Source organism: Acanthochromis polyacanthus, chromosome 2, assembly GCF_021347895.1.
Source record: "Acanthochromis polyacanthus isolate Apoly-LR-REF ecotype Palm Island chromosome 2, KAUST_Apoly_ChrSc, whole genome shotgun sequence".
Taxonomy (NCBI): Eukaryota; Metazoa; Chordata; class Actinopteri; family Pomacentridae; genus Acanthochromis; species Acanthochromis polyacanthus.
The window spans coordinates 20,692,117-20,718,340 of record NC_067114.1 but is presented as its reverse complement, the minus strand read 5'-3'; the positions used below and the strand labels follow the sequence as shown (position 1 = coordinate 20,718,340).

Here is a 26,224-nt window from a genome sequence, read left to right as displayed (position 1 = left end):
TCTGAGCTGTAACAACATGTGAAGTAGAAAATGCCTAAATATAATCTAGTCAGAACTGCATGAGATCATTGTGTGACTAGGCCTTTGGCATGTGAGACAATATTCCAGAGTCACTGGGACGGAGGTATTACAACATTTTAGAAATGGAGGGAGAATTTTAGGTCATGTTTGGGTAAAAGGACAGTTTTGCATTAAGTGTGTGAGAGCGGCAAAATAATTCCTTTGAAAATGCTAAAATACCAGAGGAACTGGATTGTAGTGTAGAAAATACAGGATGGCAAATGTCTCATAATCTCTGCAGGACTATTTCAAGCTGCCTCGCTTTGTTGTGGCTTTATGTATCATGCAGTATTATTTCTGAATCTGCAATGTGCATAAGTTACAAATGTGTTTTTCAGAATAAAACAAAGAGATTAGTACAGCAACCATATTGGTGTTTTCACTGCTGCAAAGTAAGACATCAAATCCAATCTTAATCCACGCATACTTCACTGTACCTTAATCATGAGCCACAGTTTACATTATGTTGCCTGACAGCTCAGTCTTATGTAACTTAAGATAATCCCCTTGCAAGTTGGCTTAATGTATTTCACACTTGGGGTAAAATGCATGTTTCATGGCGGCAATGGGAATAAAAACAACACAGGGCAAGAACAAGATATTCAAAATAAAAGTCTGAGTATACAGTGTACAGTAATGAATACACCCATGTGCAATAACACTTAAATTTAACAAGATTTAAAATTGTGTCACCTCCGAGTAACTGCATTATTTGTAAGTTGAAAAGTAAGTGTATTCTGTCATATGAACAATCAAAACAAGCTGTAGACATTAAATTTAAAGTGACAAAAAAAGGAAAAAAAAACTGCACACAAGTTAGAAAACCTGTGGTAAATGAAACTAAACTGAGAGCACCTGTGATTTATAATTAGCCTAATAGCAGGTTCATGGCTATAAAATGCTCTGTGAATATCAGAATTTCAATTTTGTAATTAACATCAGAGAGCAACTAAAAATCAGCTGCTGCAGCAATCAGAAGGAATAAAACCAATCATAGTATCGCTAACTAGAGCTGCAGTAGTTGTCACAGAGAGTGCTGGCCTTGCACCGTTTAGCTCAGAGAAATGGATGGGCAAATGCTTCAGACTTGGCATGGGGGTTATCAATGGAAACCAGAGATTCTGTGACAGCTCAGACAGTGTGAAGGAAGTTAACATATACAGACAGCATCCAAAAAAAAAAAAAACCCTGATAAACATTGAGAGCAGATTCTTCTGTCAGATGAGAAAAGATAAATTTGTCCAACATGTTTGGTATGAACCTGGTCAGGACTAGTACAGTGAATGCATCATCCTGACAGTGAAGTGTGGAGGTGGGAGTGTGATGATACAGGGCTGCGTGAGAGTAAAAGGTGTTGGGGAGACTACATTTATAGATGGCAGAAGGACTGTGGATATACCAAAACATTGGCTGACAAGATGACTCCTCCAGAGGTTTGGCAGAAAAGAAGTATTCGAGTATGATAACGATCCAAATCACTCCGCCAAAAGCACACAAGAGTTTCTGAAGAAATAATAAAGTGTAAACGACGGCCTGGCCAAGTATGTCACCTGACTTGAATCCAATAAAACACCTTAGGGGTATTTTAAGGAGAAAGATATAGCAAAAAAAAAAAAAAAAACTTCTAACAAAGCTAGCAAAGAACAGGTGATAAAAAATGTCTGACAACTGGCAGAACATCTCTCCAGAAAATTTGCACCATAATAGTATCCTCAGTACAGAGGAGGATTGAGTCTGTAAAAAAAAAAAAAAAAATGTGAACATACGAAGTATTAACAAAACCAGATTTGATTCACAAGAATAAAAGGTTAACTGACTTTTGTTGCAGTTCCGACTGTGGGGGCTATAATTTCACTTTTGTAAATCTAAATTGTTTGTCTTTTTATTTAACAAAAAATAGCAAATACTCTTCAACTTAGAAATAATGCAAACGCTGTGTAATGTAATCTATATTGCATAGGGGTGTAGTCGTTTCTGCTGCTATGTCTTCAGAGAGGCTGTTTAGTAAATGCTGGTTTGACCCCAAGTACTGGCATCGTTCCTGAACAGGACTTCTTCACCTGATCGTGCATCTCTGTGTAAAGACAGGTGTGGAAATCAAGCTAAAATTAGCAAATGTGTAAAAAATCACAAGGGAAAGCGGTTTGCAACATCTGTCGTTGCTTGTGCTTAAATATAAGAGAGGCAGAGTCAGTGAAACAAGTGAGCATGTCAAAGAGGCAGTGAGGCATGATGAACCAAATACATCATACCTTGAGCGATGTAACTTCTCATGTGATATCTGTTCTGGCACGGAGAGCTGAACTTAGAGCTAAATAAAAGTTGGTATACATACATCACAAAGTGGGCTTCCTTCAGTGTGTTGTTCTGTTGTCGGTGTTTAATTATTTGTTTATTCTGGGCATCTAATCTGTCACCTTTCTGTTAATAACTTCAGTATTCCCTCGCTCGACTGACTTGAAATATTAAATAACTTGAAGAGGTGATTTTATTCTGTACATAGCATGATATTCTAAAGAAAATAATGTGCATTATTTGCGACATAGAGAATAATAATTGTGATTATCATAGCGATTATCACACTACAGCAAACTGTGGTTGGTTGAACTGTCCCTAATGAACCTATTCAATCTGGCAAGCTTTTATTCTATTAAACAAAAGCCTCAAGTTTGCCCTAATGACCTTAACATTGACACGTATATTGATAAGCCATCACTTAGGGAACCACTCTGCTCCATAGTATTGTTTAAGGGTTAAATACATGTTGATTTATTGCGATGTTACACGAAAGGCATGAGCTTTCATTGACGTCAGATCAATTCCGACCATAAAACCTGACAATAACCCTGATTCCTTTGGAACCTCACTACTTTATAACATGCAGAGTTGACATGAGGCCATCGGCTGCAGGTTGAATCACACACCAGGTGTGACGCAGTCCGCTTCCATAACCTAATAAAAGAGAACTCTGTAATGAGTCAGGCTTTAACAGAAGCTCTACTCTGGCAGCTGTTTTAACAATACAACAAAATTAAAGCACAGCAGGAGCGCTCACTGGAAACTGTCAATATTCAACCAATATTGGACGAAGGCTGTCTGTCCTTCTCAGAAAAATCAATGTTCCATACACAGCCTCCTTTTGCAATAAGAACAGTTGTCCAGAATACTAAATGAATGAAAATAATTAGCAAATTAAATAAAAGTGGACAAATGTAGCAGATAAACATATCTGAATTAGGGTTTAAAATGACAGATATGGAAGGCAATCTTTCCCAGGAAGCTAAAGGGTCTTAGCACAGTAATTACTGAAGCTGATGGATGAGATAAGGCAGAGCATAATCTGATTCAAAAGGGCATGAGGACTCTGTTCAGGAGAAGCACGTACCACCATCTTATTTTTGGACACCCAGCAGTCGGCAGGGAAGTCCTGCAGCATGGGCACCAGGAACTGCAGGCAGCCATCCCAGTGACACAGCAGCAGCATCATGCCGATCAGGTTGACTATCCTCACCATGGCGCTGGCCAGGTCATAGGTCATGTGGAAGATCTGAGGGGTGAGAGAGGAAGAAAGCAGGAAACTGGTTAGGGTATGATGACTCAACAGGCTGATGGTCAAATCCCTGAAATCTCTCTGGACTGCAAAGTGTACACAAACACACGCACACACACATCCTTAAGGGAGATATTCCTCCTCCACAAAGAGTTCAGTGACTTCTGGGTCTATTCTTTGCTCATGTCAAGCACAGGGTTAGTGGAAGTGGAATTAGACAACAATGTACTTAGCCTGCAGGAGCCATTGCTTTTTATAAGGCACACAGCTGAGCTGGTGGATGCAGATGTTGCTGCTGCTGAGGGAAGTCTACTGGGGATGGTCAGCAGACTGGGACCAGACCTTTACCTCTTATGCTGCTGAATCACTCACATCATCAGCCACTCAGCTAAACACAATAATGGTACAAGGGTAGAGGTGGCGGTGCTCCTGGGGTGAGAGCATTCACAGACTGGGTTTGTTAATCCTAATGATAAATATGCTCATAAGGCGCTCCAGGACTGCTGGGCTGGTGTAGGTTTTAATGGCCTCAACCATTCAAAGCCTCTTAATCCCATTGAAGATGACGGTGCGCACTGCTAACCGCTCCGCTCCTTATTAAAATCCACTCAGTGCCTTTAAAGGGCTTGTGACTGAGAGGGGGATATTCCATCTTCACTTTGTTGTTCAGCAGTAGGTGATGATGAAGAAGGAAGACGAAGAAAGTTTCATCTTAGTCCTTGTTCCTAAAGCACTGTTTATTTTTCCAACTGAATGCATGCGAGTGTGTATCTGTGTGGGCTTGTGTAGGGACGAGGCTGGCAGGGACTGGTGTCGTGTTTGTCAGTGTGGGTGCTGCTGTACCATCAAATCACATCAATTTAGTTCTGTCAACAAGCTAGCATGAAGCCAGAGGTATTCCCAGGAAAATGCGCCTCTCAGAGTGGATGAAGACATCTTCAGTCTCACACTCTCTATCTGTCTCTCTCTCAGACACACACTAAAACTCAGTATGTCCCTCTCCAGCTCTGTCCCTTTTCTTCTTGGACTCTTGTTCAAAATTTTTAGCCTTAGGCGCTTAAACATCGCCTAAGCTGAATCATTCACCCAGCTGCACCTTTCCTGGCTCCACCCACCGAACCCCTCATTTTCTACACTTTCTCTTCACAGCTGCATGCCAAATGTGAGCTAATTTTTGCTTATTTAGGAGCCAGTCTTTCTTTAAGTACTGTGATAAATAAGTCATGTTACCTAATATGAAGTCAGTGTTGTCTGATGGCAAAATTTCCTACTGTAGCTGTAATGGCGTTCTATAACATTAAAGTGTTAAATTCACTTTGTGGCGAATGAATAAATCATGAGGTACCCCTTCCCATCTTTCGCACTGAATCTGATACATTTTTCATTTGTGAAATCATCTTTCCAGACAGGAAAGTGAAGCTTTATGAAACAGAAGCCACTATGAAAACTTGGTAAGTAATGTGCAAATTCAGATACAGCTATTTTTAGTTCATGACAGATGGACAGAGAAATACAGCATTACAAGTGGACAGCATACTGTTTACTTTTGTACTGTTTTACTGTTTACTTATGTTTATTACATTTACCCTCAGTCTAACTGCAAGGGAAAGCATTTTTTTTGTCAAAAACTGCATGCTACCCTATAGTAGCAGATATTTAGCGCAGGGACATATAAGATGTCAAATGTATTAAAGACCCCTTCCAATCAAAATTAAATTTGATGGGTTTTTTTTTGCTACAAAACAAATCATGAGTGAAGTAATATGTGATGACTTGTACGAATTCAATCCTGTTACATCCTAGTGTGAGAAAGTGAAATAGAAAAAGAGTTGTGTTCTGTTTTTGGTGGCAAGTTTCAAAAAGACTAAATGTAAACCTTTACCTACCATTAACTAACATGTTATTAACTGTTTGATAACATAGTTATGCTGTTTTTATTGGTTATTGTTGCATTACCATTTTGATACTAGACTTTCAGGTGATCAACTGGCACATTAACACATAGGCTTGCCAGGGCATCCAGTTAACCAGAAGTTAAGAGGCATGAGATGAAATTTTTATACTCCTTGTTGGTTGAAGGCCCAACTACAACAGATTTGTCATCATCACACAAAGTGAAACTATGATGGAAAAAAGGTATTTCTGTGGGTGCAAAAGCTATTTGTAAGCTCAAGCTGCTGGCCAAGCATCCTAGAGCCTAAAGTTGGTGTAGATTCTCAATTATCCAGGTCAGGGTAATTCTAGAAGCTTCAGTAGAAAGCAAGGTTTCTGAAGACATTTCACCTTCATCCAAGAGGTCTCTTCAGTTCTAAAATGTTAGAACCAACCTGGGGCGTCATAAGGCTTGAGGTAATTTTATTTATTTTTTTTTTAATTGTTTTTACTTTTTTGTCTCGAGTTGGAACTAAACATGGTAAAACTGAAAAAGCCTCTTGGATGAAAGGTAAAATGTCTTCCAGAACCTAAAGTTGTAGCCTACAAGCAGACAGCACATTAAAGTCCAGCCAACTACTTAATAGAATACATTTTGATTCTAATAATATAGTTACTCTATTTGCAGAAAATACTTTATTTTATCTTGAACTGTTTTCATTTTATAAATAATTACATTAATAACCCAAGATATAACATGGGATTACAAACATGATGTCCCTTAAAATAATCTTGCTTTTTTGTTTCAAGTCACACAGTACATTAACCATCACTGTGGCGTGTCTGATAAACCTTAGAGTAATAGTGGGAATATATGAATAATAAATAATTCATAAGGTCTAATTATGTGTAAGTACCAAGGCTGTGTGTCAGCAATAGGTGTGTTTTCAAATATTAGCTATTCAAAGACTGTGTGGGCTAAAATACACAAGAAGAACTCCCCTTTATTGTAATTCAACACATGTTTTCAATCTCTAGTCAAACTCATAAAATATGTAATCATTTGAATCAGCCTTTATGATGGAATACTGACATGAGAATATGTCAGAGGCTAACAAATTTGTGATTTTTCAGTCATATTCTTCTCCATGTGGCATGGCTCTGGAACCCCTAGCTGCTTATTTTTTCCGACAGGCTGGCTTCCTCATATGCTTGTGGAAAACACTGAGTAAAGGCCCTTAAGTAATTGTTATTTAGTCTTGCCAAGGCTATTGCATCTTCATCTGGTGCCAGGCCTGTGTCTGTCAGGACTGTACACCGCGCCGCTCTCCAGGGTGCTGATCCTGTTGCTGGGAGCAGCTCGGAAGTTAGTGGGTGCCCCTAAACGTCTATAGCCTTGATTCCTCGAGTAATCTTAAGGTGCCCCTGAGGTGACACTGAACAATTTGCTCTTTTTCTTTAGAATTGGCTTCTAGCTCAGGTGTGTATGGCTGAAATACTCCAATATTACAGCTTGCCATTGTATAGCATAAAGTGCCTTTTGCAGTATTTGAGCAGAGTCAAAGGTGAACAGGCAGCTCGAGCTGCAGATGAGCAGTGGAGGGGTGGGTGGAAATAGATATAGTGACACAATTGCATATTCTTAGATCCACACATTCTAAAGAATTCAAGTATGAAAGCATTACTTTCTTGGAAAAAAAACTGGATGAAAACAGATCAATTTTCAGGTGTTAAATACCTGTCAGAAGCATCCATTTCAAAGATTTTTGTAAAACCTTTTTTCTTTTTAAAAAAATCAGCTACTTCTCACGAAGAACACCAATAAAAGAGTCACTCCAATGATCACAGACAACTGCATCAGTTTACTTCTGATGGGGAGTAGGTGTGGCTACAAGAAGTCACATGGTCTCTCAATGTCCTGCAGTTCTAAAGATTAAATTCTGGATAGTTTATTCACAAATATTAAAAAAGGCATTACATCAATACTTAGCAGTGTTATGGTGGCAGAATTTAAAAGGTGTTCAGTGCACATATTGGAGAGTGACTTTTGGTTTATCTGCAAACAAGAAACAAGTGTATGGATTCATTTTATCCAACAGTGACTAGAAAGCTCCTTTATATCTTTAATTTATTTTGGAGAACTTAGACAAAGTCTGAGAAAGTATCCTCAAAGATGCCATAATAATGTTACCAGGGTTAACAATCCTGAAGATTTTCATTTCATAAGCCATATAAACTGGAGATGTTTTGGTTTGAGGCACGAAGGTTTACTGTGAAGTGAGCACCGGATGTGTGATACTAATTTGTTGGATTCTAAGAAATGTGGGATCCAATATTTGTGAAGCTTAAAGGGAAAAGTCTTATCCTCAGCTGCATTGGTTTTGTCCATTATCTTGTGAGTCCACCCGGAGGTATGATGCTAAATGGCTTAACATCTACATGTAAAAGCATCATTATTCCTTTGACTTGACTGAACAGATGTTATCAGTAACATCTACTACAATTCATTTTGGGCCCCTTTGTATCATGTAGGTTGTCCTTGAACCTCTCAATATACTGAACACTATCAAGCTCTCTATAGTGTCAGCATATTTCTGAAGCCGGATAAATCCCTTTCACTATCTTGTGGCACAGCCTGAGTGACTCATTACTGTTTAACAATAACTCCAGATACATACCTACTATAGACGTGCCCTCAAAAGACCTCTGGCACTTAACCACTGTGTGGAGAATAAAGCCTATGAGAACTGTGACGGCTAATGCCATGCAAATCTCCAGTTTGTAACCCAAACTGTACTGTCACTGCAGGAAGGTGATTCCCCTATCTCCCTTCACAGCTGTAATCAATTCAAATACACCCATGCCAAGCGGGAGCAGACTTTCCAGTTACAAAAATTTATTCCCAAGATTGGTTCTGTTAGAAGGTTGTTAGAGAATCATTATTCCCAGGCAAAGGAATTTGGTCTGTTTATCTCCTCTCGCTCTCTTTTTCCTTTATTTACAATCTTATAGATTAAAATATAGCTACGCACAGCAGGACAACTTTATTCTCCATATTAAAAAAAAGGTACAGCTGGCATGTACATGTACAGTATTTAACACACAAGACAAAATGTGCATACACACACTGTTTGCATACACAGCATTGCACAACAAGGCGTGTAACATGGAGGATGATGGATTGCTGACCACTTTCTTTTAATTGATAGGAACACAGAGTGAGCCTGGCAGTATTTGCATCAGCATAAACAAGAGAGCTTTGATTGATTAGGGCACAGAGCAGTAACACAACAGTTTCTTACAGAGGCTTGTTCTTACTCTCATTAGGCCTCTCCATATGACACACCAAGCTGATTTCTGCTTGTTTTTTTTCCATTTTATTTTCATCATCCATTTTCAATCAAAAAAAAAGGTAAATCACCTCTATGTTGCAGTTTAATAAAAAAAAACTTTAACTCTGAAAAATCAAGGCAAAAAATAATTTAAAAAAATGACCAGAATAAAATGACTAATTACTACCAGAATCACTGTATCTGAAATCTCTAATCTTTCTATCTATCCAAATATCCCAAATGCTGTTCCTGTCGACAAAGGTAAAACATGCACTTCTGCTTAAATAAGGAAAGGAAGCAAATTTCACCTCAAACTGTCTTTTACAATACTACAACTGGGAGGATTTCTACACTACTACAACCAAATAAAAAGAATGACTCAAGATTAATATACACAACAAAGGGCAGAAATGGGGTTACACGCTCCAGTTACAAACTCATCTGTATCTTTTTGAACTAGCAGCGACGCCTGGACAAGCAGAGAGGGGATGACGGCAGCTGCCGAGTCGTCTCAAACAGATGGAATGAGAATAGTGTGATCCAGGTGACAGAATAGATGCTTCTGTCCCACGGTGCTGATGGCGGCTGCCCAGACACAGTCAATGTAGCACTATACCGAGGCATCTGGTGTTTGCCGCTCACACTGCTAATGATGATGAATGTTTGGCATGATCGTGTCTCGACACATAAGAGAAAGCAAAATTCTTTACTCATATTGTATATCTGGTGCCACTTCGCAGACTGAACCTCAACCCACGTCTTGTTTGCCAAAGAATTCCACCTGTAAGCAGTTTGCTTTTAAGGTTTACTGCTTTGCACAGTGTGATATGCTTAAAAGTGAATTTGATTGAACTGGTTCTGCGTATTTCATGTTCAAACGCTACATTTCCACAGCAGCCGTTTCATCTTTTTTTTTTTTTTTAACACAGTGGACACTTAATCACACTGTTTTGGTTGTAAGTTAATCCAAGCATCATCACAGGCAGGCTGCTTCTCCAATTAAATCCTTTATTATTGTCTAAAGCACTAATAAATTATTTGATTTGAGTGATTTTTGGCTTTGAGGATTCAGTAGCATACAGTGGAGCTCAGAATGCTGATGCCATTATTGTTTGTACTACAAAGATCTGGTATTAAATATACATTTGAAAGCAAGAGCTGAATTTATTCATCAGCTTAAAACGCTTGCTAATTTCACAACTGCTGCTGATTTTTAGCAACATATTTGAAAACAGCTATTATTTGAAATATCTGAAAAATTAATATACTTTATAAATACACACGTACAAAGCATATTCCAATATACTGGCTACTTTAATGTAATCTGTCTTTTCTCCGTAAATTGTGCACAAGTATTGGATGTTTTCTATTCGGTACATTTACTGTGTTAATTGCAATATGCTGCATCTCCCTGTGTTGGAGTGAGACATGATTTCCCCGTGATGAGTAATGAAGTTTATCAACCAAATCTACCCATGCATGCCTCGGTGATATTTTTAATCATCCAGCATGATGGCAGATTCGTTGAACAGGCTGTGTGCAGGGGTTAGGTTTCTCACTGTAAATGCCTCGACCAAAATGTCATGCTCATGCATGCTGTCATGGTGGACGAAGCACACGTGGAGAATGAGAAGTAGGCCTGGGAGTGGACCACAGGGAACACCCTTCCATCATCTGTCTAAACAGGCCTGGAGGGCTCGGATCACAAAAACCACTCTGACTCTGCTCCCAACCAAGATGTGCCACTGGGTCTGCGCAGGATTACACATTTCAGTGTAATAGTTTTTTAAGCAAATCCACCGTGGGTATTCATATCACACAAAGCTCATTCAGAGTGTTGAGGACCTGTCACTGTTGCTGGCAAGCTTCATTGTGTACTCAATAATAGCCCATTAAATCCATTCTTCCTGCTTTTCTTATCTCTGAAAGACCAGTCCTTGGCTAAGGTAATGGGTCAGTGAGTGGGGAGCTGATTAGTCGATTTACCCTATTTAAATATTTTTGTATAGATTTAGTGGGTGGAAATGAAAGGCGCATCGCTCCTTCTCTCGACCCATGGGGCAGCCACACAGCTGACTTCTATCACAGCACCTGAAATACCGTTTTGTTTCTCTATAACTGCAGCACAAAGCCACTTGGGCGAGCAGGGCCATAAATCTTAACAATCCAAGGTGCCAATTTAAAAGAGATAGACGTTCTGCCACCTTCTAATAAATAAACACAGCTGTGGCACAGCTTCCGATGTCTCTTATACCTAAAGCCATTTTACTACACAGTGTATCAAAAACTTATCTTTTAACCACCCTGCACTTCACTGAAGACCTCTGCTCCAATCTTCTGAAAACAATTTTCTTCTTTTCTTGTGTGTTTTTTCTTTGTCACAACTTGTTGGTCTTCCTCTTGTATTTACACCTATATAGGGTGCAAACACACAGTATGTTTGTGTGATAAAATACAGCACAACAATTTATCCTTCACCGGATGCATTTGATAAACTTCTCCTCCTACACATTCACAGTCAGGACACGGTCTGAAGTCATACATTGTTTTGCTGAAATGTCCACAACTAAGCCTTTTGTTTTGTTTTACTATACCAACAATAAAGGTTTCAGCTCTTGTCTCACAAACTCATCTCCATCCACGCTAAAAGCAATGGTTACTGGGTCGGCCAGTCGAGACGGTTATGTCGTAGGCATCAGGCACAATGAGAGGAAGCCCTCAGAGCTTAGTCATTAGTGCACTGCCTTGAATCTGATTTAACAGGATGACTAATCTCATCCAAGTCACTGGTTCGTCAACAGGAGACAACTCCAATGAGGAGAATATCCGGTTACAGTCTTATTTTTATCCCAATGAAAAGTGACAAGAGGAAGCTGACAAGGAGGAGACAGGGGACACGCATAACAGCAGTCTGCTCTGCACGTGTGTGTGATGGATATCTGCACACGACCATGTTAAACGTCATTATGCATGACAGCGTTATCACTGGCATGTGGCCACGACCACCGAAACCACTGTGTTTGCAAACAACGTTCTGTCAACATGGCATTTGTAAAAGCACCCTTATACCAGGAGTGTTGGGAGGGGAATGGAAGTAATCAGAAGAAGAAGGAGATTTCATGAGCTGGCGGGAGATCAGGGCATTGCTTCGGTTTTGCAAAACGATCCGGATGGTGGTAGTGGCGTTGGATTAGGAGTCTGTGAGGAGGTGAGGATGATTATTGACTGATGAAGATTGCAGCATCAGACATCAGTTTACTTTCTGAAACATCCTAGAATAATTTTGTGGCTTGCATTTTAAGATTTCTTCGGTCCATCAATACTTCTGAACACGGTGGGAAGAGCAGACTGCAGAAAAATGGGTTACTAATCAACCTTAGCATGTTTATGGACTGAGGGAGGAAGCTGGAGTACCCGGATGAAACATGCACACTCCATGCAGAAAGATCTTGGGAAGGCCAGGATGGGAACCAGAGATGTTTGAGCTGCAAGGCAAAAGTGCTAACTACCAAGCCACTGTGCAGCCCCAGCCAGAAACAATTATGTGGAATCGAGTTTTCTGGTTATTAATCATCAATGTTACATCTATTTGTGACTGGTTACTTGTGAATAAAAGGGCTTAGTGAAAAATAACCATGCATAATATTTATTTCACACAGCATGAATATACTTGAAAGGGACATAAGCCTGTCAATTCCCGGTAGATATGATAGTGAGGACATAAATTCACCCCTTATCTTGGTCTGTGTCAACCTCAGAAAGATCATAATACACTTAAATGAATTCTATTAAGTCTATTATTTTAATGTTCCCGTGCTGATTTTATCCACCTATTTCATGTTTTGTCTGTCCTGGAAGAGGCCTCCCTTCTCTGTTGCTCCTCCACAGGTTTACTCTATTTTTTTCTTCTATTAAACGTCTTTTAAAGGAGTAGCTTTTCCTTATCCAAATCAAGGGTCTAGGAATGCACGCTTTACAGATTATAAAGCCCAGTGAGGCAAATTGGCTTAACTTGATTTCTCGTAGTTCCACCCAAAAAGTGGAAAAGTGGGGGAAACTACTCATCCTCTGTACTCGCCATCATTCGTTGCGCTCCAGTATGCGTGATGACAATTCATAAAAGTGTGTAGCACTGCTTTGACCCACGATCCCCTTTGCTGTCTTTTCTGGGAAGACCCGGTGGAGCAGTTTAGGGGTCAAGAATCATGCTCAAGGACACTTCAACAGTTTGTGGTTATGTGCCAACATGTCTGAGCTTCAGGGTAGCAGAGCAGTGTATTCTCCAAAGGACATGCAATTATAGTCCATGTCAACAAAGCTAGCCAAAGCACGCAAACACACACACAGTAAAACACAACTGACATGCATACGTGCATTATAATAAATTCATATTGTTTTCATTGCTCTACACGATTATTTATTTGTGCCTGTGCATATGCACCTACATATCAGAATTAATTCATTGGCCCGTAATGCAATTTCCTCAAACTGAAGCTAGGGTGACCTCTGAAAATAACATCCTGTTTTTTCCTCTATGGAGCCATCAGTTTGATTCATCTTGCTGTTATTTCATTTATAATATACTGATTCTATGACCAAGGACATCACTATGTGTATGAGTTAGCTAACTGTCCCCAAAGGATTACGAAACAGATTTATGACGTGTCGGCCCATCCTATTACTGTGAGAGTGCAGGTCACGGTGGCGCAATTTGTTTTCGAGTGAAGATGTGAAGCAGCAAATGATTAGCTTAGTCACCTTTAGAATGGTTTCTTTATGGAATTTGTCCAGAAGTAATTTGGTTAAGTATCAATATATTTTTGATGCCTTCAAAACACGCATCCCTTTTATCTTTGAAAACACCCCGTAGTCACATCACCTGTAATGTATTTAAACTCCCTTTTGGTATAAATTGCATTTCCATCTATTTGGTGCATCAGATACTATTATATTCCTTTGTCTTGTCCTGGATTCCTGAAGAGCTTTGTTCGCTACACTTCAGTGCATGGGAAAAGATTCTAATTTTAAAACTTTGTTCCCAACAGTATCACTCTACGAGGCGTTAAACCATGCAGTAGAGTTCAGTGAGCTGTGTTCAACACTTCCCAGAAGAAGTGTCCTCTCCATGACTTCTTACGGAAGAGGAAATGGAAATCAAACAATAATAAACCAAATGAGTTTGTGCAGGATTATTTATAGCTTGCAGACACTTGTGAAATTTGAGCGAAATAAATCAGCATTGTCTTTTGGAGGACATCAGGACATCACAGGTCTGCAGCTTCTGCCGTGTCACTGAAGTACACGTCTCATTGCAGTGTCACATTTAGAGTGGCAAGCAATGCTGAATTACATTCAGTGATTTTACAGAAACTAGAATTGTACTGTGTCAAAGAGGATGCTATTTCAATTATGTGTAAACAGGGACAAATAATACATTTTTATGAGTGTCCTTTTGTTTTTGTTTAGTACTTTCTTTATATTCATTGAAAAGTAGAAACACAATAAAACACAAATAGGACTGTTTCCCTTCCATCAGATTCTCCTCAGAGCTCAGTGTGTAGGTGAAGTAAGAGACCGAGGTAAGGCCAGTGGGAAGTCTACCAATGTATTCAGATGGCGATGAGATATATACATGTTGTCTGAAATGTAGCTGTCAATAGGAAAAGCCAAAAAGTCAGTCAGGTGGTGACATCTTGGCGACAAGTTATTCTGCAGTGACAGATGACATTTCTGTGAGGTTGCATCTGGAGTACTCTGGCACTGAGGCAAAGCTGGCCTTTCACTCTGTCTGCCTAACTAGCATTCATCAGCAAACCCTCACACACACATACACCGCCCACACAGGGATAGAACATGTAAATGGCAGCTGGCTCCATGAGCCTAGCGTCCCCGCTCTTTGTCGTATCGTTTCGTTGGCTTTCAGACGCTGCAATCAAAGTTGTCCTGCAATGTCCTTGCAAGTTTTTGTTTTTTTTTAATGACATGAATATGAATCATTGTTCCTTGTTTTCTTGCCATCTTTCTGTTTTTCTGTCCCTCTAAAACAGAGGACTAGTCTGGAGTGCTGCTCGATAAAATTCAAACAATGGCTCGTGGCTATAAGCTTGTTTAGCGGGCACTACTGCTATTTCTCTATTTATCTCTCTTTAGTCATTTCTTTTTCTCCCTTCCATCATTTCCTTGTCTTCCCCTTGTTCTTTTGTTGCGTTTTGGCACAGGCTGAACATGTGACAGCCTACTGTCAGCAAATCCACTCTATTCAAATGATGGTTGGCCTGAACTACACGAATCCCTGCCTTCATTTTGGGTTCTGAAGAACAGCAGCAGGTATGCACGCAGACACGGGGCAGCAAAGGGATTCTCCCCCAGTGATTTATTTGAACTTTTCCTCTCTTTGAAATGGCATCACAGAGGCTCTGCGTGATTAATGTCACCACACTTATATACACTGTTCTACTCAGAGTGCCAGTTGAATATTGGAAAACCAGCAACTTCATTGAATGCCAGTGGGCAGGTCTGAATAAACTGTGGTTTGATTGGCAATCAGCTCGCTATTCAACCTTTCAGCTGTCCGTGTAATGTCGTACACACAGGTGAACACATTTATCAGCTAACAGAGTAGTGCTGCATTTTGACAATATTGTGCAAACAGGCTAATGGAGAGCAATACAATGTTGTTAGTGAGTATTTTTGCAGTTGAGATGTCAGTTCAATGAGTAATTAAGGCAAAATATTTAAAAAAAAAAAAAGTACAAACGGTTCCTGTGACATGAGCCTTTTCCATGATAAACAGCACTGACTGCATTTCATAAATAAAATAAAATATCTTTATTTAGTGATGTCACAAAGGGAGAAAGACAACCACTGACTGAAGCTGAAGTTATTGTTTGTTGACTGTGGTTCTGTACATGAAGACAAATGGTTGTTTGATGATTCTCAGTAATACTGAAGCCCAGTGGAGCTCTTTGTCAATAAATCACAGCAACGTATAAAGTCCTTTTCACACGGGACCAGTATTACCTGGGGACCTCCAGTAATTTGTAATGATTGTGGAGGTTGTCTGTGATCTTAATCCTGAACAAATCTGCCATGTCCATAATTTGTAATGTGAAAATTCCATGGATCTCTGTGTTTTGTCAAAGCATGAAGATCCATTATTAGAAAGACCAAATTCAAACACATCAGAGGAGAACAAAAGGAAGATAAAAAAAATGACATGCAGTTAGGAGCATTACACTGTCTTTCAGCAGGCTCAGCTGTAATTAAGTGGCAGTCTAATAATATCATATATTGGAGCAGTGTCAGAATAAAACAGAGCCTTTGCTTTTCCTGTGTGAATGTACTGCATCAAACAGAGACTCGGAGGGGAAACTTCTAAATCGCAAAAGGTCAACGATGCAAAACTTGTCCCATGCGAATAGCGCAAAATTAATTTTTCTGTCAGTTGGTCTGAAGCAGCTCTATGTTTTCACATTTCACAGTTTCAGAAAACATATTTTTTTAGTAATGTGAAACAAAACTTTACTATTTTGTTATAGTACAGTATATGTTTTTACTTTATTCTATGATTAGACCTGAAAATATGAGTGTACTGAAATAATAGATCCACTCACAAAATTGACTTATCCCCATTTCTTTAAAAAGCTATTTAGTGATTGGGTGGAAGATACATGAATTTAAATTTACACAGAAATCCACACTGTGGGGCTCAGCTTTCTTTCAATATTTTCACAAGATCAAGGTTGTATCTGCTAAACGTCTTCTAAGCCTGAAAGTCCATAATCTGACTTGTAACTGAAAATATTGTTTCGCATGTATTTCAGTGAGGCAGCGCTGCTATCTGCTTACGGATTCTGCCTTAATTGAAACTCTAAACCCTGAACTAAACCCTCAACCTTGTACTGTCATCACTTCCAAGAAATACAAACTTGTCAGTGGGTTTGTTGCCTTTAGGGAGGATGTGTGGAATGACAAAAAGAAGTCCACTACTTCCTCTTATCCAGTGTGTTCTTTCATTTTGTGACTGGCCAGCTTATATGACCAGCTCTCATTAGGCCGGACAACATAAGTGTTTGCTCCTCTCCTCTTGGTAAAATATTAACTTGTGCTGCCCTGACTGTCCCATGCTATCCTCTAGGGGATAGTCGTCTTGTTGACTCCATGCTGGGATTCTGATGCTTCACTTTGCACATTCTACCTCTGAGACTAAACAACAAGATCCATCCAGTGAGAGCAATGGGAACTTTTCTAATTATTGCTGCAATTATAATCATACTTGTACGGCAGCATTGCCTCTCTGGGCTTTGAGGTCCCATTGCTAGCTGGATGGGCACACAGAGAGAAATGCTAATCAGCATCCCAGCTTCATCAACTTCTTGGTGGCTGGTGTACGGCAAAAGGGCCTCTTCACTCCTTTCAAGGGTGGTGGCAATCAGAAGCAGCATCTATCCATATTTCCTTCCCAGGGAAAAAAAGGGCTGGGCAAACATACCTGCAGTAGATCCCCAGCATCGGAATACTATTTGTATTATAATTGGATTCAGGAAGTGAAACCCTATGTGTTTGACTAGTTTCATCAAAATGTAGTCTTGAATAATTGTCAACCATTGCGATTTTCTCTCTCATTTTCATTTGAGTGTTTTTGTTGTGTGAATCCACTTTTAGTCTTCCAGGGAACCAGTTTCCAAAGCACAACTCAGAACAACAATACACATATCACACAGAAAATTGAACAACACTGAGCACAACTGTACAGTTTAGCACACTGAGATGAAGCTTCTTACCTCCTCCCACTGGTGGATGTAGCGAATGAGCCTAGAGAGACGTAGGAGTCGCAGCAAGCTGAGGATCTTGGTGAAGCGGACAATCCGCAAGGCGCGCGCCGTCTTGTAGAAATCTGAGTCAATGCGTGTCTCCACGATGAGGAAGATGTAGTCCACAGGGATGGAGGATATGAAGTCCACCACAAACCAGCTCCGCAAGTACTTGATCTTGATCTGCTGCGGATCCAGGATGATCTCCGTGTTGTCCTCTTTGACGATACCCGTCCTGAAGTTCAGAACCAGGTCCATGAGGAAGAAAGTGTCGGAGACCACGTTGAACACAATCCAGGGAGGTGTGTGCTCATCCTTGAAGAATGTGATGCCCACAGGGATGATGATGAGGTTGCCAACCATCAGCAGCAGCATGGTCAAATCCCAGTAAAACCTTGTTAGAGAGAAAGAAGTTGAATACTTAATTAAAACACAGTAAACTGTCCAGATCACCAACTTTGTATAGCATTTTCAGTTGGAAACAATCATTGCATAGGGCATCATGTAATAATATTCACAAAGCACATACCTTTCTTTCCACATAGGGTTAACACTGAACAGTTTTCTAAAGTTTGAAACCAATATGTGTATGAACTGCAACCACTTTCTGTCTATCAACATAAATGGAGACAGAACAAGTTTGCTATAAATGACACAACTTAGCTGCTTCCACATAAGAAAAGTTTTAAAAAAAACATATCTCTAGAGCAATAAGTTAAATCCAAAGTGTAAGATATAATAAAGTGTCTCGTGTATTATTTTGGTATGATTTTTTGTAGATGTTGTAAAATCAAACTTATTTCTAATGGAACTGTATAGGTGTAATTTTATTTTGTTCTCTAGCTATTATCATGTGCATAAATAAAAGATCACAATTTTTATAGAGGAGTGGATTAATTAACTACTAAACAACTAACATTCTCTGCACTCACATGGTTTAAACTGTTAGATTATTATAATAAAGCATATATAATTCAAAATTAGATCACATTCAATTAAGTTCTTTTTTTAATATGAAGCCTGTTCGTCTTTTGAAGAAAAGAGATTCTTTGCACATGCTCTCTCAGACACAAACAGGGCACAACCGTTGGTCAATCATTGGTTATTTCTCCTTGAGTCTAATCAGTGACCAATTATTTTAACCTGAGCTAAGCATTGTGTGCATGTGTGGTGGAAGCCATCTCACAGAGACGCAGTGTAATTACAGTGTAATAATTTATCAACAATTTATCTAAATAATATGCAACCTCCCCAGCGTGCCAGCAGGTGGCTTGACATGAAAGCTTCTGTGTTTGAACTGTAAATCACAACTCAAAGGTCAGTAACGGTTAACTGTTAATTACAAACTGTACTGTGACCTCGTCCATCTCCCAAGCCCAACAGTTTGGATACAAATTGCACTCTCTGCTGGCTTGGTAACTGAATCCAGATTGGCTCTTTTGTGATATATTCTGGATAGTCCACAGATTGCACCATGAGGGGTTCCACACTGTGCGCTGCTCCAGTGATCCTTAGTGATTTACCCACCCACCTTTTACTGGGCCGTAAAGATTTGTCTCTGTGCAAAACCAATATCAGCTGCAGGGTCATAAGAAATAAGAAAAACTGAGGCTACATACAGAATCAGGGTAGGAAAAACAGCTTTACTGCAAGCTAGCTACACTACACTGAGAAATTACTGGTGTTTCACTTCTTTGTGGCAGTTGATGTTTATTGATTTCATGGTGCACTCACACTGTGTTGAAGTAAAGAACTTCGGTTTACATTGAATTGCTGCTCTACAGAATAAACACAGCCTGATCCAAAAAGACCTCTGATCCAAGGCAGCCCAAGTGAAAAAATGTAAGAGTTTGATACACAAAAACAAGTATCCCTTTGCTCTCTCTTTTTATTGACAACTAGTTAAATCTAAAATACTCTTTTCTCTTTTAATCCCTTTGAAACATGTGTCATTGAACTGAATTGAATTTAAAGCAGTTTTAAAAGTAACACTATGAAATTTATGCGACTGCAATCACTGATGTTCCACATTACAGCTAATAATGCAATTTCTTTTGGACTGCGTGCATGACCAAACTATATTACTGACGCAGGATAGAGGCAAATCACTGGACATGATGGCTGTATCATAGTTTCCATCTTACTGATCTTTCTGTCATTGTTGCCTCTGAATACATTGTCTCTATCACAATTGTTAGGACAGACTTGAATAAAAATGCTAAAATGTTTCTGCCAAAAACTACACATGCTGCTATCTAGCAAACACTGGAGTTGTAATGTGCTTGGATTACAGTTTACAAGGGGAATTCACACTTACATGGGCATACATAAATATACATTATGCACAGACACAGATCTTGGTTTCATGTACGTTGCACACACAGACACACATACACCGAGGAAACCATGACAGTAATTGGAATTCTTCAAAGTAAAAGGGTATCTACTGTTCCAGCTTGTTGTCAAGTGGAGTTATATTTAGACAGACCTTGCCACCGCAGTGCTCGTTCACATTAAGGCTGAGAGCCCAGGAGGACAAGAAAAACTTCAAAGGAAGAAATGCAAACATAGGTAATGACATTTGTTCTTTATGCTGCCATGTTTTCTAATACTACAAATTCTCAGTGCTCTGTGCATTTGTAAAAAAAAAACAAAAAAAAAAAAAACACTCCAAGCACTTGACAGTGTCCAGAACTGAGCTGAGATTATCTTACAGGATCTGTAACAGCTGCAAATCCTTGCCTTTGTTTTGCTATTTGTACCAGTCACAATGAGTCAGGCACTCAAAAAAAAAAAACAACTTCACTGTCAAAGAACAATGCCAGCATTTTAATGTTTCACAAGCTTCTTTACAACAAATTACAAAGTACGATGACAAATATCAGCCCATTTCTAAAGCATGACACAGTGTTCCTTTGTTCCAGGCAGATGTTGTTTGACTTAGTTTAACGCCACACAATTATTGCTAAATTTGACAAAAACAACAACATGTGAATGGTACTTCTTATGTGCTACATTAGAGTACCTTTGTTAATGGTAAAACGCCTGACTTATAGTAGATTCTTTTACATTTGGAATTGTCCTTTAAGATTAAAAAGCACTGATATTAAATTATTTGGCACCATCCAGTAGATGATAATGTGAGGTAAAACACATGGGTAAACTGGTTCCAATGACATAAGAATGCTACGAGTCTGCAGACACGCAAGCGGCTCTGAGAAGCTGCAGTAAGGTACAGTGGTGCTTTGAGTTAAATGCTAACATCAGCATGTGAAGATACAATGATAACGCTAACATGCTTAAGCAACAGCGCGAGGTGTGTTGGATTTACTGGCATCTAGTGATGGGGTTGCAAATTGCAACCAACTGCGTGCCACTCGCCTCACCCAAACCTTTCAAATACATAGGAGAACCAATGTAGGCAGTTGAAGACAGAAGAAAGTTACTCCGTCCTTAGAAATAATGGGCTGATTTCAAGGCAAAAAAATATAACGATTTCTATTTTCAGGTAAGTATGTGCTAATGTAAGCACGATTCATTCTATATAAACTATGTTCCATTTCTGCCACTATATCCCCCTTAAACTGTACTCACTGGACCTTTAGAGCTGGAGCAGACAGTATTTTTATGGCATTATTGGGGAAATTCCTTACGAATGTTTCAACAAACAAAATCTAGCCTATAACAGGAGATTTTAGCCAATCACACGGCTTTAATTTCTATAAGGTGAGACAGAATGAATATCAACAAAGTCTGAGGTGATTATTGGATATGGGGGCACAAAGGGAAAAATCAGATAAAATGGATCATTCTCATTCAGTAATGTAGAATTGAACTGAGTAAAAGTATTTACTTTGGTTATCATTGCACATTTAAAGAACGAGTTCATCTAATGGGAGGAGCATCGAACACAGAGGGAGGAGAGAAATGCTGCAGGAGAAGGACTGGTACTTCAGTGTTTTGGTTTTTTTTCTCTCTTGGCCTTTTCCAAATTTCTGCCTATTGCAGCTTTACAGAAGTGAGGCTGATGGTCATAGATCAAAAGCATTAGAAAAATGAAAACACAAAACAACCATAGAGGTAAGGATCTGACAAAGGTGTATGGTTTGTCAAAAAACAATCAAAGCTTACAGAAAAATCGCTTCCATCAGTTATGTAGTGTGACTTACCAGATGTGGATTGCAGGTAGAATGCTGCCATTGGCCACACTTTTCCATTCCCTTTCCACTATCTATGCGTCACTGTTTTCAATACCCCCTTCACTATGGGAAACAAGTACAACCTCCTCCAAGCAGCAACATGCACACTGAAAATTTCAAGTTTTGCTGAAGATATGGATGGTACAATGAAGCAGCCTTGCTAGTTTTTATCAGTGACAAAGGGAACATCCTCAATACAACCTGTCCAAGCACCACCAAAGACAACTGTGATTGGTTTAAACAGGCCAGAGATTGTTTTTCTCCTGATGAGGTGCAACCAGACCATTCTACATAGTGTGGTGTAAATGCTGGAGAATGGTCTGACTAGCAGCTATATGATAATGCATTAATGACAGAGAGAAGAAAAAGTTTGAGGCCTGCGCCAGAAAAGAGCTCTGCAACATCTTTGGAGGAGGAATACGATGACAGAATGGTGTTTAAGACCTCTGGACGGCAGTCTGGCACAACACAGCTACTGCTGCCACCTGTCTGAGGAAGCCTCACTTGTCATAGAAGTGTGGGATTGGTAAGATTAACAACAGCTGCTGTATCGTCATTATGCAAATGCATCTTTCCAAATATGAAGGGAAATGCATGATTCACAAAACAACAACACAAAAAACAGAAAGATAAAAAAGATCATGGCAAGTTTACAGGGCGGTATTGCTTTTTCCAGTTAAACCAGTATACTATGTATCAGTAATCAGACAAAGCCAGACTGTGCTCATTCCTGGGACTGACCAACTACTATATCTTGGGAAAACGACAGACCTCAGTCTGTAGAATTTCAAAGGTCAGTGAAGGAATCTCTGTGTATTCTCTGTGTTAGTTGTTGTGTGTCTGTGGATCATGGTTTCACATGCACGTGTCTGTGTGTAAGTGTAAGTGTGTGTGTGTCTGTGTGCATGCATGTGTGGAGTAAATTCTTATGATTTCTCCTTTTCACTGTTGTGGTTGCCTTCTAATGGAGGTCAGGCCACCTAAACATAGCAGGGATCCATTTACTGTGTTTTATTATGCACTGGAACCCTGACATAGAAGAACATTGTTCTATAAATACAGTTGGGCGAGTGCGGGATGTTAGGCGGACATTTCAAAGGCATTAAACAATCCCATATCTCTGTGTGCATCCCAAATCACAGACTCAAGCTGTGTGTTGGGATACCACCTGTCTTCAAAGAAAATGAAAGCGAAATGCAACGACCTAGCAGTGGTGATATGAAGGTGATATTCCCAAGTGTAAGTGTGGGAGAGGGAAACACTGTGTTTAGAACAAAAATGTATCTATCTAGTCATGTGTCCTTATTTTTCTCGCTTTACTCTTATTGTGTTTTATCATATTTTTATACATACTTGTCATAGGTAACCCTAGTGATGATGGAGAGACTTTGTTCACTCCACTACACACAAAATGTCAAACTGGCAACATGCAGAACCTAATATAAATGTGCTCTGAAAGCTCCAGCTTCCGCTATGACAGCAATTAAATACCATTTGTCCAACAGATGGAAATTACTGATTTCATGGCATTTGCTCTACATGATCTAATCTTTTTCCTTGGACTTGGTAGCAAAATGCACAGACTAAACGAGACATTTCACAAAGTGCTTTTCAGGAAGCAAGATATAACAGATAGAAACATTTGACAGAAAGTTGTCTGCACGACAATGGACCAAATAGCTGGAAAGGTGGTCCAGTGAAAAATTAAGCCAAGAGAAGCAGAGAAACATTGAAAGGGTTGAGAAAGAAAAGCAGCGGGATAGCTCACACCTAAGTTGTTACGATGCTGAGAGTTCACTGTACTGATGAAGGGAGCCCTGACATTTCGCAGTCTGGAGGGACAGAGCCACAGCCCACTTTGCTCTCCGTTGGGGTGACCAGGGACAGCGGAAACATGTTGTCACCCTCAGAGTGCAGCTGACTACACGATAAGCCTCTCTCATTCTCCTCACCCTGCCAGCCAGGCTACCTGAAAGGGACTGTGAAAGCCGCCACCAAAGGTTCGAGATGGACACACACTTACCTTTCAGAGTAGCCTATATTTAAATCAAGGAGGCTCAGTGGACTCGAGAATTATGCATGTGTAGGTCTGCACATACAGGGGATGAGCAGAGGTATACGTTTATATTTGTGCACGCATGCATGTGTGCACTTGTTTACATTTCCCTTGTAGAGGCATCTATCTGTTAGCTACCACACTGGGAGACTGATGGAATAACATGCCAGCAGATCATCTGTCATGTCAGGTAAAAGAGGTAGACAGCATTTAACAGTGCCTACCTTTACTCTGCGCCACACTGACTGAATGGGAACAGGACAAGAGCAGTAGGTGATTCGAGACAATATTTCCATGAGGGCGCCAGCGAACATTATGTGAACTGTAAATGCGATTTGGGCTGATTAAATGATTGAAATGTATCTGTTTTTGCATAAATAAAAACTGTTTCCCTTTTGAATAATTCATTTGTACATGCGCATATGTGAGCATCTTCGCTCCCATTTTCTCTTTGAAGATTGAGTTTGTTATCAGGGGTCCTGCTCAGAAGTACTGACTCACTATGTGTCTGACAATTCCAGTTCATGTTATGTTAAATATTAGCAGCAGAAATCCCTGGTATCAATTTGACTATGATGGGCATGCATACAATTCCAATTTTTAGCACTTTTAATAACCAAATTTTAGAATATGAGGGTTTCTCTTCAGCATGTAGATGTCTGTTTATGTCTGCCTCTCTGTCCTAGCTTCTAAGCCAACCAGTTCTGTAGTGCATAGACAAAAACTGGTTCCCATGACCGATTTGACTGTTCCAAAGACTACTTACTTCAGTTTAATAATCTGACACAAATATGGTTCAGGTTTCCTTATTAAACTCAGTTGACTAAAACCTCTCGATGAAGGAGCACCACTCTGATGGTGAAAAATTAATTTTGACTATTGGTAGGAGGCAGGAATTGAATTGGGGCGTTCAGTGTCAAACCTACATGATTATAAACCTCATCATTCCCTCCAACCTCTTGTCTAAAAGCATTTTTAAATGGCTGTAAAGCGCTGTTAAGCTATTTTACTTTTGCTTGAAGTCCAGTCACCATTATTAATTAAAATGATCCCATGAGTAAATGTAATTATTGTCCGTCGAATCTGAAACAAGCATTGCTGTCACTCTTTTGTGTGACTTTACACCTCTATGCCCACTGATGCCGTACTAAGTCCTAGCTACTGGATTTGATTTAAATTTCTCAAAATTCATTTCTGTTCATAGTATTATGTATTTAGTTAAAGTTTATTCCCATGAAAATAATCCTTTCATGCCAATCCCTCACTTGCCCCTTTGCGCACTGTACTACACACATCCTGTATTACTGGAGGAATTCAGTCATACATGTTTAAACCAGAAATGGATTCTGAAGAATAACAGTGATACAGGAACCCCCACCTCGTACGTTGATGGAATTGGTCCTTAAGGGTTTTAGGACATATGAAAAGTCTGACATGTGATTCTGTGTTTTTGTGACTGTTATCAGCACACCGCAGTTTCATGGTGAAAATGCTCAGCCAAGGCATTGACTGCACATTTTTCCCATGATCTTCTAGCACATAAAATGTTAACAAGGTAAAAAAAACAACAACACATTTTTTATTAAAAGGGTTCAGCTTGAACCAAGACTTGCTGTCTTTTAAACCTGTTTTCTGCATGTACTGTCTGTGTTCTAAAGTTTTTTTAAAGTTCATGAGCCACAAAACTGAGTGAAAGTGTCTTCCGGGCAGACGATTTTCATATTTTACAGTATTGATGTGTTGTGCTATGTGTGGGTATTCATTGTAAATGTAAATTTAAGACAGTATTCTATAATTTAATTTGATGTATCACATGCGCTTTAATAAATACAGGAAAATAATGAATATATTCATATACAAAGCCACTCAAAGGTCGCATTTTAGCCGTGAATAGCTGTCACGGCACCAATTTAACATCACCACTTCTAAATTGCAGTTAAACTCAAATGATAACCGAGAGAGAAACAGCTTAATTCAGTCCACTGCCAGTCTTGAATGAATAAGGAGGACTGAATGGAAATTAAGCATGAAAGGCCCTTGTGAGAAAATATCACTTAATTTTACATAAGCTACACTTAACCACAGGGAGAGGCAATCAACGATAAAGCCTGTCACACTTAACAGGAGAACAACATCTGTAACAACAACAAAGGCATCTGTGTATTGCCCATAAAAGAGCAGCCCATTGGTTTTAAACAAGCCAGTTGGCAAACACAGCAAGATTTAAGTGTCTAAGAGAAAAAAAAAATCAGGTTAAAAGGGTTAATCCTATTTTTGTTGTCACCCGCTCCAATGAACTGTCATAACGGCACTGTCTTTGCTGAGCACAGCCGGCAGGCACA

At 39.5% G+C, this 26,224-nt stretch overlaps 1 protein-coding gene across 1 annotated transcript in view; it reads right to left on the bottom strand.

Annotated features, from left to right (window-relative positions):
- Positions 1–26,224, bottom strand: part of hcn4 (hyperpolarization activated cyclic nucleotide-gated potassium channel 4) — a 77,809-nt gene that overhangs the window by 39,170 nt on the left and 12,415 nt on the right. The window contains exons 2-3 of the mRNA XM_022213439.2: positions 17,598–18,021; positions 3,446–3,607 (exon numbers count right to left, since the gene is read on the bottom strand). Coding sequence (XP_022069131.1) covers positions 3,446–3,607; positions 17,598–18,021 — 586 coding nt within the window. The remainder of the gene's footprint in view (positions 1–3,445; positions 3,608–17,597; positions 18,022–26,224) is intronic.